At 41.1% G+C, this 15,741-nt stretch overlaps 1 protein-coding gene across 2 annotated transcripts in view; it reads left to right on the forward strand.

Moving 5' to 3' along the window:
* Nucleotides 1-14,753, forward strand: part of LOC121954407 (neurotrypsin) — a 28,542-nt gene extending 13,789 nt beyond the window's left edge. The window contains exons 5-14 of one of the 2 annotated variants that reach the window (XM_042501892.2): nucleotides 604-779; nucleotides 1,100-1,247; nucleotides 1,926-2,104; nucleotides 3,454-3,598; nucleotides 4,834-5,048; nucleotides 5,200-5,341; nucleotides 7,229-7,507; nucleotides 8,430-8,552; nucleotides 10,215-10,495; nucleotides 11,442-14,753. In XM_042501892.2, coding sequence (XP_042357826.2) covers nucleotides 604-779; nucleotides 1,100-1,247; nucleotides 1,926-2,104; nucleotides 3,454-3,598; nucleotides 4,834-5,048; nucleotides 5,200-5,341; nucleotides 7,229-7,507; nucleotides 8,430-8,552; nucleotides 10,215-10,495; nucleotides 11,442-11,761 — 2,008 coding nt within the window. In that variant the 3' untranslated portion in view covers nucleotides 11,762-14,753. The remainder of the gene's footprint in view (nucleotides 1-603; nucleotides 780-1,099; nucleotides 1,248-1,925; nucleotides 2,105-3,453; nucleotides 3,599-4,833; nucleotides 5,049-5,199; nucleotides 5,342-7,228; nucleotides 7,508-8,429; nucleotides 8,553-10,214; nucleotides 10,496-11,441) is intronic. The other variant, XM_042501893.2, reaches the window with a different exon arrangement.
* The last annotated feature ends 988 nt before the right edge of the window (nucleotides 14,754-15,741 follow it).

Below are 15,741 nucleotides of genomic sequence, written 5' to 3' on the forward strand. Positions count from 1 at the left end.
CATCATTGAGCTTGTAGCTTATAGGATGTGGAAGTCACCAACTATTCTTGTCAGTGAGTACCACCACATTTCCTGTTTTATCTGTTAGTTTTTAAGCCCCTGTGCTGGCAAAAGCCATGGTTCTTGTGAACAGAATATTGTTAGAACATCTTGAGGGAATATTTTCACATTTGGCACAAACATTCACATGCAACCAACTTAGACTCAAGAATTCACTGACTAGAATTTGAGCATTAATGGTCAAGGTCACTGTGGCCTTACAAAATGTGTTTTTGGCCACAACTGAAGAATTTATATGTTAATTATGCAACATTTCACACAAATGTCTAATAGGATGTACATAATGAAGTGGTCACAAGTTCAACTTCACTGTGACATCATCATGTTCTGCAAAAAAACCCACCTGAGCTGGAATTTCTTCAAATGTAGCCCAAATGTTCTGCAGTATTTTATGCAGCATTTTTGGAAGCAGAGCTGCTGATAGCTTAGTAAGATAGACAGAGTAGCTTCCATCAGCATTGTCATTTAAATACTCGACGAGTCTTAGCGTGACATTTCCTCGGGCCTTGTGTTAGCCTCTCTGTGTATCTGCTGTCCACACAGTGAGATCGGTACAGCCCTGCAGCATTCCTACTTCGGCCCAGGTTCGGTTTTCCACTTTGAGCGTCTGGGTTGCTGTGGTAATGAGAAATCCTTACTGGAATGTCGAAACAGGAAGTTTGTCACCAGTGACTGCAACCATGGCAACGAAGCAGGGGTGGTTTGTGCTGAACCTGAAGGTGAGACAATGTCCCTTCAGATTATGTAAACAAAAACATCACTGATAGCTAATAACAAATACATTTTGGATACATTCTAATGTTGGATACATGACAGATGGGACTTCGTTGTACTGTTTGCCACGTACAAACACAGTGCTAGGTCTCATTATTTTTTGTCAGAATAGTTTCAAGACCTCAGTTTGCACACATAACGGCATTCCCTTAGAACTAGCAACAGACTGTAGAGAGTCAGAGACCTAGTGTCTAAAATCTTTTCAAAAACAATATGTGTAGGTCATTATTAGTTAATTTGTTGGTTTTACCTTTTTGTTTCTCAGGTGCTGGCATCCCTCTGAGGCTGGTCGGAGGTCTGCAGGACTTTGAGGGCCGTGTCGAGGTGTACCATAATGGCAAGTGGGGAACCATTTGTGATAACCAGTGGGATGACACTGATGCTGAGGTGGTGTGCCGACAGTTGGGCCTGGGGTAAGAAACAGCTGCTGTGCTATAACTACACAATGTTCAAAGGATCAAATTATTGGCTTCTCTACTGATGTAAAAAGCCTTTCACATCAACAGTCTAAATGAAAATCATAAAGAAGTACCAATGCATATTGACACAAGTACACAAATACACAAACATATTTGATTATGAATTAAATACTGTATGTGTATGTTTTTGTATGTGTGTATATGTATATATATGTATATATAGGAAGCATATTCACATTTATTAGTTAATGAATACTAGGGAGGGGGTGGGATCACTCAAGTTAACACTTCTTCCTACTCCTTTTCAAATGTTAGAATGGACTGTTTTTACAATTAACTTTTCTTTTGTTGGTTTGCATGTTTATGGACTTGGAGGGAAAAAAATTAAAAAATGAATGTACATGTTTGACATAAATATTTCAATCAATCAATCAATCATTCTACCTGCTCCAAAGAGATTATCATCAACCCTGTGTATAAATATTGATACAGTGACAAAACTACTCTGGGAGCGGTGTACACACAGATGAACAGAAAACATTTAGACCCACAAAATAGCATTCACTCTCACATGATTAATATAAACAAACATTTTTAAAAAATTTTTTTGTGTAACTGACCTTGTGCTACTGTACATTTAAGAGGGGGCTGTTAATGTGTCCTGACCAACAGGGGTGTGGCCAAGGCGTGGACACGGGCCCACTTCGGCCAAGGTGATGGTCCCATCCTCGTGGATGGAATTCAGTGTACAGGCAATGAACTCTCTCTGGAGGAGTGTCCTCATAACAACTGGCAGCAACACAACTGTGACCACACGGAAGACGCTGGGGTGTCCTGCAATCCTTACACAGGTCAGAGGCAAGGAAGGAAGCATGCATGCAAGCACAGTGTAATCAATAAAGCAGTTACACATTACAAATCAGTGTTTTTCTGATGCTGCTCGTCACAGTTGGGTTTCTAAGTGGTTGACACGAAAATGCAAAAACGGCAATGTCCCTATCTAGAGCCAAAGCTTGGTTTGTCTGTTCTGGGCTACTGTAGACACATGGCGGTTTAACATGGCAATAAGTGAGGACCCGCACCCTATGTAGATAGAAATGGCTAATTTTAAAGTAAAAAAAAAAAACAACTATTATTTTTAGGTGATTATCCACTGAAGAAAATGTACTCATTTTGTTATCATTGTTTCATTTCTGCAAATATATCCCCCTAAATCCTACACACCTTTAAACCAATATGATATGCTAAAGAAAAAAAGAAAGAAACAGCAACATGCCCACTGTTGTTATAAGCAGGAATCCTCTAATAACCGATATCACTGTGATATCTAAAAGTGCCAAGTCAAAGGCAATTCGACTTGCTTTAGATTCTCAAAGACCAGGGGTGGCTGTGGCTCAGAGGTAGAGTGAATCGTTCTCTTATTGGAAGGTCAGCAGTTCGATCCCCAGCTCTTCCAGGCAACATGTCAAATTATACTTGGGCAACATACTGAACACCAAATTGCTCCCAATGCCGTGTCATCGGCGTGTGAGTGCATATGAATGGTTACTACCTAGTAGGTGGCACCTTGTACAGTATCTTCTGCCACCACTGTGTGGATATGTGTGTGAATGGGTGAATGTGACGTCCTGTGATGGGCTTTGAGTGGTCGAAAAGACTAGAAAAGCACTATACAAGTATGGTCCATTTACCATTTAAATTTTGCCTCCTGTCTGTAATGCTTCTTCAGTTCTTACTGAATAGTATTTATTTATTTACAGGAATTCAAAATTCCTGCATAGATAATCAGAAAGCTGACTGTGACAGTCAGTGTCTCCTAGAAGCAGATTGTATGTATGTAGACTGGTGTGTATTAACCCAAGGAATTGGTCCTTCCATGTCGGGCCATGTACTTCTTCAGTGTTTTGTGGCCATTCATTGCTGTATGTTGACAACCCTACAAAAACTATTTGCCTGTCACTCTGTACCAGCTTTTTGGATGAGTAATGAAACTTTTTTACGGGTCTACAGCAACTTCAGTTGGATTTGACTTTGCACTTTGAGCTACCCTGACTTTGATAACTGAGAATCCTTTCAGACATATTGTGATCTTAACTGCTCTAAAAGAGATGACTAACACCAACACTAGAAGAGATTAAATTTCTCATGCACTCCCAGGAGTATGTGATTTAATTATGTACAGTGTTTCCCTGTCTGGCAGCAGATGGTGCAGTTCGTCTAGTTGGAGCAGACAGTCACTGGGAGGGCCGCGTCGAGATTTACCACCAGGGAGAATGGGGCACCGTGTGTGATGACAACTGGACCGAACTCAACGCCCAGGTAGTGTGTAGACAACTGGGCTTCAGGTCAGTGCATCAATACATCTGAGTCACTATTGAAGTACTATGTGCCTTAGCAGATTGTGTACCACCTTGTGATTGTGTACTAGTCTAAAGTAGGAATGAACAACCACATGCCATCATGTCTGCAGATGATCATTCTTACCAAGCACCGATGGTTTCTTATCCCCAAGGAAGCTAAATGAAAGTCTTTAAAACATCACACAGGCTGAACATCATACTCACAATTTTGCAAGTCTCAGAACCCTACAAATCCTTCCATCCATTTTTCAGCTTCGTATTAAAGGTAGTCTAATGACATTTCTCTACAGGTCCTCCAACTTATTCTCTTGGATTCCAAGGCACTCTCTGAGATATAGCATAAACCATCAAGCATATTTAGGGTCTACAAGAGGATTTTCTTAGAGTTGCATGTGCACAGAATATGAGTCCATAAAGCATCCTGATTAAACTCCTTTAATGCCCTCCTGCTTCCTTTCTACCTAGTCTGTCTGAGCTCCTCACTTTACTCCAAGAAACCCTGCCAAAGAATATAATTTTGTCTGCTTCATCTCACTACCTAGTGTTCGTGATCATAGGTGGGGCTGGAATTTAGATCCAATGGTAAAAAATATTTGTTGTGCTAATGGAAATTTTGGGATTAGGCTGGGATTGAATGAAAAGCCACAGGAACACTACAGTCTATTATAGGTTTCTTTAGGGGGGCCATACTACTCACTTGCCAAATGTTTTGCCTTGCATATAAGATGGTTGTCAAAGTGTTTATTTAAGGAGAAACACGCAAAGACATGTCACATTCACTTCAAAATGACTTGCCAGTTTTCTCATATATTATATTGTATACAAAGCTGGGAGTTTTGCCCATGGATACGGTTTGAAGAAAGGTCATTTGATGACCTAATTTGGCACAGATCTTTGGAGCAGGAAAGTGTTAAGTGCTTTTAATGCTAAATTGTTTATTACATCAGCCCTATTTAGAGACCTGATCTGATCTGGCCTGAGTACTCTAGCACAGGCAGGATTGTTTGGAGCCAGAATATTTAAAAGTCTACTGTTGACGGAAAGACCAACCATCCAACCTCATAATCAATAAATCTGATTGTTTTGATAATTACATATCTTTTTACCTGCAGATGTCAATCAGATAATGTAACCACTCAGATCAGCTTGTATGACTGAATAAATGAATGCTTGAGTGTCCATAGTGGGATCTATGTTCTGTTATCGTGCCTTGTTTATAGGGGCCAAGCGGAGGTGGCTCCTGATGGGATGTATGAAGAAAGTCAGGGGTTGATCCTGCTGGATGAGGTGCAGTGTCGAGGAACAGAAACCAGTTTACTGGCCTGCAGCCACTCTGAGTGGGGCCAACACGACTGCTCCCACAGTGAGGATGTGGGTGTCCGCTGTGACAGGGGAGGTGAAACCAATGAGATACCAGGCCTTTTGCCTTCTGTTGGTGAGTTCACACATTGTTAGCTACTGAGGGAAGGCAGTTTTTTTCTAGTCACTGTACTTGTGTGTATTACCTTTGTAAAGGCCTCAGGGCATGAATAACTGTCATCATTTACACAATAAAGACACGTTTTCCCTGTAATGTTTGTTGGTAGGCCCTTTGGTGCGTTTGGTTGCTGGAGAGAGCAGGAAGGAGGGGAGAGTGGAGGTGTTCATGAACGGCCAGTGGGGAAGTGTGTGTGATGATGGCTGGAATGATGTCAACTCTGCTGTGGTTTGCAAGCAGCTTGGATTCAGGTTAGTATGATTACACCATCTCTGATATTTTTACCTAAGAAAGCAAGAGAAAAGCTTGTGCATTGTCCAGAATCAGAAGGGTTCATCCATGGTTCAACATAAATGTGCTCAGAAAATTTCATGGAAATTTGTCTTTACAGTTTGATCATTTTTTAAATCCTGGCTCTGGAGTTGGCAAAATGGCAGTTGGCAGGCAATTACGATCTCCAGAGCATGAATCCTATTGACTTTGGTGACTTTTTCATCCAGTGCCACCAGCAGAATGACATTTTCTGTTATATGTTGCATATGAACTGTCTTAGAAGTTCTACAATTTTATGGATTGCCATAAATTTAAACCTTCAGATGATTTGTCACAATGACTTTGTTGATACCCAATTTTTTCCTCATGCTCTGCTTACAGATTGACATTTCTTGTACAGAATTAATGACTGAGAGATTTGCCATGATATTTTGTAAACACAGGACGAACTGTAATAGCTTTGGTGATTCCTTAACTTTTCAGTTAATACCATCATCAGGTTTAATTTTTTTTTAAGATTTTTTTGGGGCTTTTATTGCCTAGGACAGTGTGAGAATGACAGGGGGAGAGAGAGAGGGGGAGACATGCAGCAAAGAACTGAGGACAGAGTCGAACCTGCGGCCATTGCGGTGAGGACACAGCCTCTGTGCATGGGGTGCCGCTTTATCCACTGAGCAACCAGGCACCCCAGGTTTAAATCTTAATGAGTCCATCACCTCGGTTTAGGACTTAATAACTAATGGCATTCGGCAGCTGTATGTTGTGTGTAATGCTAAACTAAATAATGAAAAAATAAAATAAAGCATTTTAAAGAGAGATTTAAACTAAGACACACAGCTGGCCTGTTGGATCACTACATCAGGTCCTTCCAGAGTCGAGGGGTCCTGACTCCAAAGGCATGGTCTCCTGTGGTTTTTAACTAGGGCCTATAAACCAAGATACTCCTATGTAAGGATCTCAGGCTGAACTCAGGCTCTTATGGGGTTAGCAGGTATAGATCTTGCAGATCTAGAAGATACAGACAGGGCCCAACCCCATATGTGACTCATTAGATTTTTTAAAATCAGTTTTAAAACGTACAGGTACCCACATGTAGGGATGCAAAAATGGAAGTTATGTGCATTCTTGTGTTTGATCTTGTGAGAAGTCTGGACCCGTTGAAGCTTGGATAGGTTGCGCTGCATCGGAAAGGAGTGTAATGCAGTCATCTAATTGGGATGTAATAAAATCACGGGCGAAAGTCCAGCCCGCTCTCATTCCAAAAACATTAAATACCGCCGCTTTTGAAGTACTTTTGACATAAGATCACAACACCAAAAGCATCCTTTTGCATTTGCATGATACGCCGCTGGACGTCATCTGCAAAGAACGCTGAGAGACAGAACTGTTGTTGTGACCAGATATGCTGCTGGACGGTGTCAGGTTTAAACGCTGCCACTAATGATGTAACATAAGAGGCATGAAGGTCCCTATAGGCAGGTGAGAGGAGTGGTGGATGGACAAACCCTGAACTTTTATGTTGTTGTCCAGTGTTTGCTTTCTGTTTGTTTTTTTTTTCCTACACCTTATCATATGTCTCCTTCCCCTAATCCTAACCAGCCATGCCAGCATGTGTGTTTGGTGACATCCTGGCGTTGGTCGCCGTGTGCTGGTGTCTAAACGTAACCACCTGCAGCGTTATTCCACCATGTGCTTGTGTTGACATAATGGTAGCGGCATACCGGAACATCAACAGCAGAAGGAAGGATATCTAGGGCATTATATGCAGGAGTCCACTGCAAAACTTGTGCACATGTAATAATCTATCTATAAAAAAAGAAACAAATAATAATGATCCTGTGTGTTTTTGTATGCTGTCCCCTCAGTGGTGTGGCTAAAGCTCGCTCTATGGCGTACTTTGGTGAAGGTCAAGGTCCGATTCATCTGGACAATGTTCACTGCTCAGGCACAGAGATGTCCTTAGGCCAGTGTGCGGCTGTAGGTCAAGATAACCACGACTGTCGCCACAGTGAAGACGCAGGCGTCATCTGTGACTACACCCTGGATCCTGTGGGAGATGCTGCTGCCGCCATGCAGACCTGCGGCCTGAGGCTCAATAACCAGAGACGTAGACGCAGGATCATAGGAGGAGATAAGTCCCTGAGGTTAGTATGGACGCACGCATGCACGCACTCTCTCTCTCTCTCTCTCTCACACACACACACACACACACACACACACACACACACACACACACACACACCAGAAAGCATGTAAAAATGTCAGAACTTGATTCACTATCTGTCTCACTGCTCCAGTACATCTATGGAACACCAACACAAGTGGTAATACAGATGTTATTCTGCTTGCCAAAAACTGAATATAATTACTTTAACCCTTTGAAACCTAAGGTAAATTGTCTTGAATCAAACTGTTTTCAGTTCTTTCAAAATCATTGGAAGAAGGCAATGAACAATGAATAAAATGACTCAAAAATTAGCAATAAATTAGTCAAAAGTACAAAAAAATTACTTAAAAATTGGTGTGAAAAAAAAGAAAGAAAGAAAGAAGCTAAGTTATAAACAAACAAAAAAGGAAAAGACCGTAAAAAAAGATTTTAAAAAATGATAATTTTGTAACATAATTGTTAATGTTACATCATAATTATAATCACAGTTAGATCCCTATTTTTCTTTTTTCCCCAAGACAGTTTTCCTAGCTTTTTAGGAATGATTTTCTAAATCTAGTCTAGTTGCTTGCAAGTTTGGTGAACATTTATTACCAAGTTGCTAACTGCTTTTCCCCCATGATTTTTGGAAGAAATCGCACTAGTATGCTCAGGTTTCAAGATTAAATACTTAAAGGTGTCTGAAAACAGCACAAGAAAAGTGTTGTTGCTCTGGGTTTCAAAGGGTTAATGTATGTATCAATTATTTCTGCTGAGTAATACGTATATTTTACATTATTTTGATCACAATCACAGCACAGCTGTGTGTGTGTGTGTGTGTGTGTGTGTGTGTGTGCGTGCATCTATTTGAGCCCCTGAAAGCCTCACTGTGTCCTGTGTGTGTGTGTGTGTGATTTTAGGGGTGAGTGGCCGTGGCAGGTGTCTCTGTGGCTCAGGTCTCAGTCTAAAGGAAATCATCCGCTGTGTGGAGCATCACTCATTAACCCCTGCTGGGTTGTGACTGCCGCACACTGCTTTAAGAGGTAGGAGACAGCTCCCTCTAGTGGTCCTCTGTAATCGTGTAAATCTGGTCACTGTAAACTGTGAAATTCTAATCAGTCTCATAACTCTTACCGTGAACATTTAATTTTGAAACCAAATATAAAAAGTTAAACCATGTCTTTAAATTGAGCCACTCAAATGTGTAAGGAATTTGAAATCCAATCAACTCACTCTACCTTTGTTACATGAAATAATCCATATCATGGGGGTTTATCTATCAATCAATCAATCTATCTATTTATTATTTATTTTATTTATTTATTATTATTCATATGTGATCATATAAGATATGATATTTCAGTGAAATGCAGACCTGTCATTTCCTTCAATTTGGGCATGAACCCTTTGAAACCTGAGCAAATTGGTTTGATTTCTCTCAAAAATCACCAGGAGAAGGGAATGGGCAACTTAACAAGAAATGACCCAAAAAATTGGAGACAAATTAGCAAAAAAATGTTCCAAGAAAATTATGTGAAAATAACCAAAAAAAAGTTGAAAAAGAAAGTGAAAGAAGAAAATTAAAAATATATGTCAGATTTTTTTTCTGTTACATTTTCTAAAATTAAAATTATCTTTAAAAAATATATCCTGGACATTTTTCTATTCATTCATTCATTCATTCATTTTCCGTAACCGCTTGTCCTCGCAAGGGCCGCGGGGGGGCTGGAGCCAATCCCAACTGCCACATATAGACAGACGCATATAGATACACGCTCACAGTCACACCTAAGGGCAATTTAGAGTCACCAATCAACCTGAGCTGCATGTCTTTGGACTGTGGGAGGAAGCTGGAGACCCCGGAGAGAACCCACGCAGACACGGGGAGAACATACAAACTCCTCACTGAAGGGCCCCCTCCCACGGACCGAATCTCGTGCCAACCCGGGTTCCAACCAGGGACCCTCTTGCTGTGAGGCAACAGTGCTAACCACGACGCCACTGTGCCACCCTGACATTTTTCTAAGTTTTTAATTATTATTAAATTTGAGTTCATTTTCTTGTCACATTTTACTGGAAGAAGGAACAGTTCAGTGTAGTGCAATGGGGGTCACACCCTCCTGTGGGTATATAGAGCTCAAAAGTCTGATGGCTCGGGGGAAGAAAGTATTCTAGAACCTGGCTGCTCTACCTGAATGCTGCAGAACCTTTTGCCAGAGGCAAACAGAGAGAACAGTCCATGGTGGGGATGGATGGGGTCTTTCATGATGTTGTGAGCCCTGGTCAGACAGCGCTTTTGTGCAATGTCCCAGATGGAAGGTAGGGAAGACCTTTTCTGCAGCCCTCACCACTCTCTGCACTGATGTCCAGTCTGAGGCTTTACAGCCTCCAGACCAGACAGAGATGCAGCTGGTCAGTATGCTCTCTATAGTGCCTCTGTAGAAAGTAGTGAGGATTACTTGCAAAGGTAGTTATTGCCTTTTTTTAGCCATGTCTTTTTTTCAAAATATATCAAGCATTTTACTCAGGGTTCAGAGAGAATAATAATGAGTAACAATAATGAATCTATGTGTTGCTTAGACAGTGTTATGTCTTTATTCAGGATCCTTGTGTCCTGAGACACATGCATAACTCTTTAGGTTATGCATGCTGGTGACATAATAAATGCATTTTAAGACCATTTCTTAAATGTGCTCCTCCTCCAGGTTTGGCAGAGACCCGAGCCGCTACGTGTTGCGCCTGGGTGACTACCACACTGAGGAGCAGGATGACTTTGAACGCACCTTGTCACCTGAACGCATCGTTATCCACAGAAAGTACCGCAGCCAGGGCTGGGAGAACGACATCGCTCTGCTGCGGCTCAAAGGCACAGAGGGCAACTGTGTGGCATTCAACCCCCACACAGGAGCAGTGTGTCTGCGAGAGCTTGGCAACAAGTGGGAGAAGAGACCTGCTGCCTGTGTGATCACCGGATGGGGCATCACAGGTACCCTCACTGCTCTCACCACCACGTGCTCTTTACATAGCTGCAAATCCTCATCTTCCATCTGTTGCTTTATTGTTGTATTCCCATAATAGAATGAGTTTTTTTCTGCATGCACCTGCATCTCAAGCAGTATCTTTGTCTCAAGTCTCTCCCTCCGCTGTCCCCTCAACCCTCTCCTACTCTACTAGGGAGGTGCTCCTCCCAGTCTATTCTAGATAATCTGTCAACAACTTCACAAGGATTATTTCTTCAGTGGAAAGCACATACTGTATATAAAGATGGACAACATGCTAGTTCCCCCAAGGTGTAGATTTTAAGTCTGGATCGCCCCCTGGTGTCTGGCTACAGCATAAGTCATAAAGCCCGCCCGTCCATGTAAGTGAATAGGACATAGGCCAAACTAAAAACTCAAAGTACACGCCAAACAAATTTTCCTAAAGATGGTTTCTGTCACTAAAGGTAGTTCTCATCCCCCTGATGTTTGTTCAAGTGATCATTGTTAGGATTAGTATGGTTTTAATGGGTTATTCAGTTCTACAAAAAGGGGGATTTTCTGCCATGATTGACATCTCTGACAGCTAATCCATATGCTTGCACTTAAAATGGCTGCTTACGATTATTACATCGGCCCCAGCTCTGGAGCCGGAAATATAATGAGCAACTTGACAAGAAATGCCCCCCAAACTAAAAAAAAAATAGTTAAAGATGAAAATAAATTAATCTGAAAATGTGCTTAAAATATCAAGAGAAATCTTTCCAGAATATTATGTTTATAATTCTTATAATTATATATTTAATATTCCGTCACAGAAAAAAAAACTTTTTGTTTTGCTTATTTCTTGGTCATTTCTGGGCCATTTTCTTGTGCCTCATTATCTGTATTTGTGTCAGATATCTTCCACATGATCGTCCTCTCGTGTGTGTCCTGTCTGCTTCCTGCCATCAGACTCAGAGTACCCCCGCACTCTGCTGCAGGCCTGGGTCCCCCTGCTGCCAGCCTGGAAGTGTAAGAAGCGATACGGCAGCCGCTTCACTAGCCGCATGCTATGTGCCGGGAGCGTATCGGAGCACCACCGCGTGGACAGTTGCCAGGGGGACAGCGGGGGTCCGCTAGTTTGCCAGGGGCAGGGGGGCCGCTGGGTGCTGACAGGAGTCATCTCCTGGGGTCATGGCTGTGGTAACCCCTCATTCCCCGGGGTGTACACGCGTGTTAGCAGGTTCCTACGATGGATTGACAAGGTCATCAGCAAACCCTACAAGACCTGATGATGGATAAAAACACGTAACCGCTTTTTACAGTCGGTAACATACGCTTCTCTACACCGAGTTCATTTATACAGACCTGTTGCACGGCTCTTTTTATCCACATGCAGCACAATCTAACCTCACAGCTAAAATGCACCACTGCAACCAAAACGCTCGATACGCAATAAGACCAATAACAACAACAATGCTATTTTAACTTATTTATTCATTTGTTAGGCAGAAGTTTAACAACAACAAAAAGAAGGGCACTTCTTTATGCACAAACTGACTGTGCTACCTGACAACAGATGACACAAAACATGAACATGAACAGAGAAAACAGCCAATCAGAATATGTCTTATTGAGACGTCACATCCAACATGGATCCTAACATCTAATTTAGACCACAAAATGTATACTTTTATGTTGAAGAAGATCTATGAAGCAGTGGAAAAAAGGCGATGAGCAACTGAGTAAGAAATGTAACACAAACTGTGAGAAATTAATCAATTTACAAAATTATTTTAAAAAGCTATGGAAAAAAACAAGGTAAAAACTACATTTATAATGATCATAATGAAATGCAATCAAATTATATTGTATTATATTTTTCCATACGGCCGGTCATATCCTTTTTATTCCTTTTCTTTCTTTTTTTCTACTAATTTTCTTGTATCTTTTACGATTTTTTTTGTTTGCAAATTTTTGGGTCATTCCTTCTGTCGTTGCTCATTGCCTTTTTCCCATGTTTTCAAAAGAAATCAAGTCGATTTGCTCAAGTTTCAAAGTGTCAAACCATGAAGACCTCTACTGGGTATGTGGCACAACTGAATAGTGCTAAACCAGTCAGGTGAAAAGTCGTCATCAGTCACACAGGGTGGCCTGTAACCTCCTGCAGGCTGCAGCCAGTGAGAGAATAACAGGGAAAAAAAACAAAATCTTTGGAAGAATGATACATGACATGATCATGAACACGCAGGCTACATACAGTACATACATACAAACATCTTATTGTTTTATGAACATTCCAAGTGTGCATCTCCAACTGCTAAATGTAAGTAATGAACAGGTCAATGACTCTACAGTAAAAAGTGTCTGTTGATGGGCTGTCTGTCTACAGGATGCCTCAGGTTCTCTGCTCAGCAGCTGGTTTGGGGCAATTTGATGAACTGTCACTGTGTTTGGGGAAGTGGACATATGTATATTATTATCAGCTGATATAATTGGGTTTTAAGATAAGGGCGTGAGGTGCTGTCTTGGAGATGTGCCCTGTGTAAAAATATAGATTTAAAACCTCGACCATTTCAACTGATATTGTGCTTACATGTATTTATTTTGGTGTACTGTACATTGCATGTGCACAACTGTGGTGTATATAAGCTTTTTTTCTATGTTCTCTTATGCAGTTTTCACCTCGTATTGTATTAATTTATTTGGAAAATGCATCATGTTTACTTTGTTAAGCTGTGTGTATTAGTGTGGATGCCAATGCAGCATTCACACTATTGCTATCCAAATCTTAATTATTATTCTTTCATATGTTTTTTTTAGTGGACTTCTCCTCTAGCATGCTTTGAGCTACAGAGACCATTCAAATGTCAAAATGTTCAGCTCTTCAGTGTGTCGATGTGTGCTTGTATACAGCATTTATACTTCTGAAAACATTTAGCTTTTTTCAACAAAGTTTACAATGTAAAGTCATTAAGTATGTTGGGAAAGTGATGGTCACCTGTTTGACTCCTGTCTGCAGCTACTACTTCTGCAAATACTACTGCTAAACACAACTACTGCTACTGCTGTTGCTTCCACTACTACTAATACTACAACTTCTCTGCTACTTACTGTAAAACTTCAAATAAAAGCCTAGTTCCAGTTAGACACCCAGACTGTTTTACTAGCCCTGTGTGGCTACACATTTTGACAAATAAAGGCCTGCCTCAGTCAGACGTCCCCTAACCATGCAGTTCATTTTCATAGAAGTTCTTTGGATGTATAAAACCAGACTGCTGGGGACCCACTGGAGCTTAGTTAAGTGGGGTACACATTACAAGATAATCAGGCCCCCCAAACCAAAGTCAGCAAAGGCCCGAATTGCAATCTGATCGTAATTATTATATATGTTTAATGGGATATGTTTAATATTTATGATCAGAAATCCTGTTGTGTGGGGGGAACACCGAGGACAACCGAGCGCGCACTCTGTGGATTGTCACACGGAACGGAAAAATTACCAATCAGGAAGCAAGATAAGTGAAGACAGAAGTACAACAAAAAAGAGACATGACGCTTCAGGTTTATCATGACTGTGATAAACCTGAAGCATAAAGTGAGATGGACCTTAGAAATGCGGGACCAACAACACGAGCGTTAGTACAGCGTGTCCTGAAAACAAACCACAGTCTACCTGACATGGAGAGGAGATGGACAGAAATTGCCACCGCAATGGATCTGCCAGAGAGCTAACAGCTAGCCACATTTAGTTTAGTCGTCAGCCATTTTTGTTTACTCCAAAGTCACGTTTGACCGCCCAAGACTTTGAGTTTTGAGAGTCGAGACTCTGGCTGTTGGTGGACAGAATCTGTTAGTGTGTGGTGTGCTGTGTTGGTCATCTCGTTGCACACCACAGGCTTTAAGAACAAAAACGTTAAATCTGTCAATATTTGTCTCTCACATTTTCTGAATCAGTTAAGATTTTAAAAATCTTTTACTGTGTGTGAGAATTAAAAGTCCATTATAGTCCAATATAAGCCTGATGAGGTCAGTGATTTAAGCAAATAATAGCCCGGGCTATTAATTGAAGTTTTATGGTATTAACACTGTATATGTCAGTGTCAGTGGTATTTTTGAATCTTGACAATTTGGATAATTTGGATCTCTCTCTGCCAACAATCAGCCTGCTCTGTAGTGTCGTGGACGCAGCAGCTGTTGTCCCTCATAGGACTGCTGAATGGAGGTAGAAAAGCTGTCCAATGCATCTGTCAAAAATAAACACTCACTGTTTTGAACCTCAAATGAGTTGACTGGATGATTGATGAAACTTGTAGCAGTATCTGATTGGTTTTATCTGATGTTTATCCTTCTTTTTAAACTTTGTGCTTTCCCTTTGTGTTTCCCTGGATGTTGGTAGCTCATTGGGTTCAGCACATAGCACAAAGCAAGATATATTTTGGGAAGCTCAGAGTTGATCCTTTGAACTCAAACAAAGTCAGTACGTGTACCTAATGTTAAATATTGTGTTAGTCAGACTTAAACTTGACTTTAAAATACATGTAAACATGATACGCAGACTAAAATCATACTAAGTCGGATTTCTTGAAGTCGCACAAAGGGGCCATTGACATGGCAACAGTTCTTGCATGAAACATTAAACTTTTGTTGTGGGTTGGCCTTTGGTTCACATGACAACGGTATTTTAGGGGACTGAAAATGCAAACGTTTGAAGCCAAGTTCCAGAGTGTAATCTTACAGATGCAATTGTGCATGCAGTGGTGTGCCTCTATGATGTGTCATTACAAAGTTACACTACCACCTACTGGCCTGGCATTCATACTACAGATTGCATTCACCTCAATTGTTTTGTGGATGTATGTCTCAAAATCTGGCAAATAAAACCAAAGAGACCCTTTAGCACCTGGATAAATGTCAGAATGAAATGACATGAAACCTGTTTGCTGCAATAAACTTGTTTGGTATATGATGTCATAGGGAAGACAGGAAGAGAAACCAATAGCAACTAGCTGAAAGGGGGCATAGATAATATGGCTCCACCTACTGTGGAGGAGTCCGACATACTTCTGTCAATAAATGGATTCTCCCCTGCTGCAAAAACACAAAAATACTGATCAAGATAAAGGCCAAGGTGTTACCAATGAAAGGCTCACAACCAGCTGGCGAAAACTGAAGAGGAAGGCAGGGCTTAAATCAGGTAGCAGGTGATCACAGTAAATGATCTGCAGGTGTGTGAGGAGCTGCAGGTGTGTAAGGAGCAGCAGGTGTGTGA

The sequence above is a fragment of the Plectropomus leopardus genome, chromosome 13, assembly GCF_026936395.1.
Source record: "Plectropomus leopardus strain MGB_pleo_1.0 chromosome 13, ASM2693639v1, whole genome shotgun sequence".
NCBI classification, from domain to species: Eukaryota; Metazoa; Chordata; class Actinopteri; order Perciformes; family Serranidae; genus Plectropomus; species Plectropomus leopardus.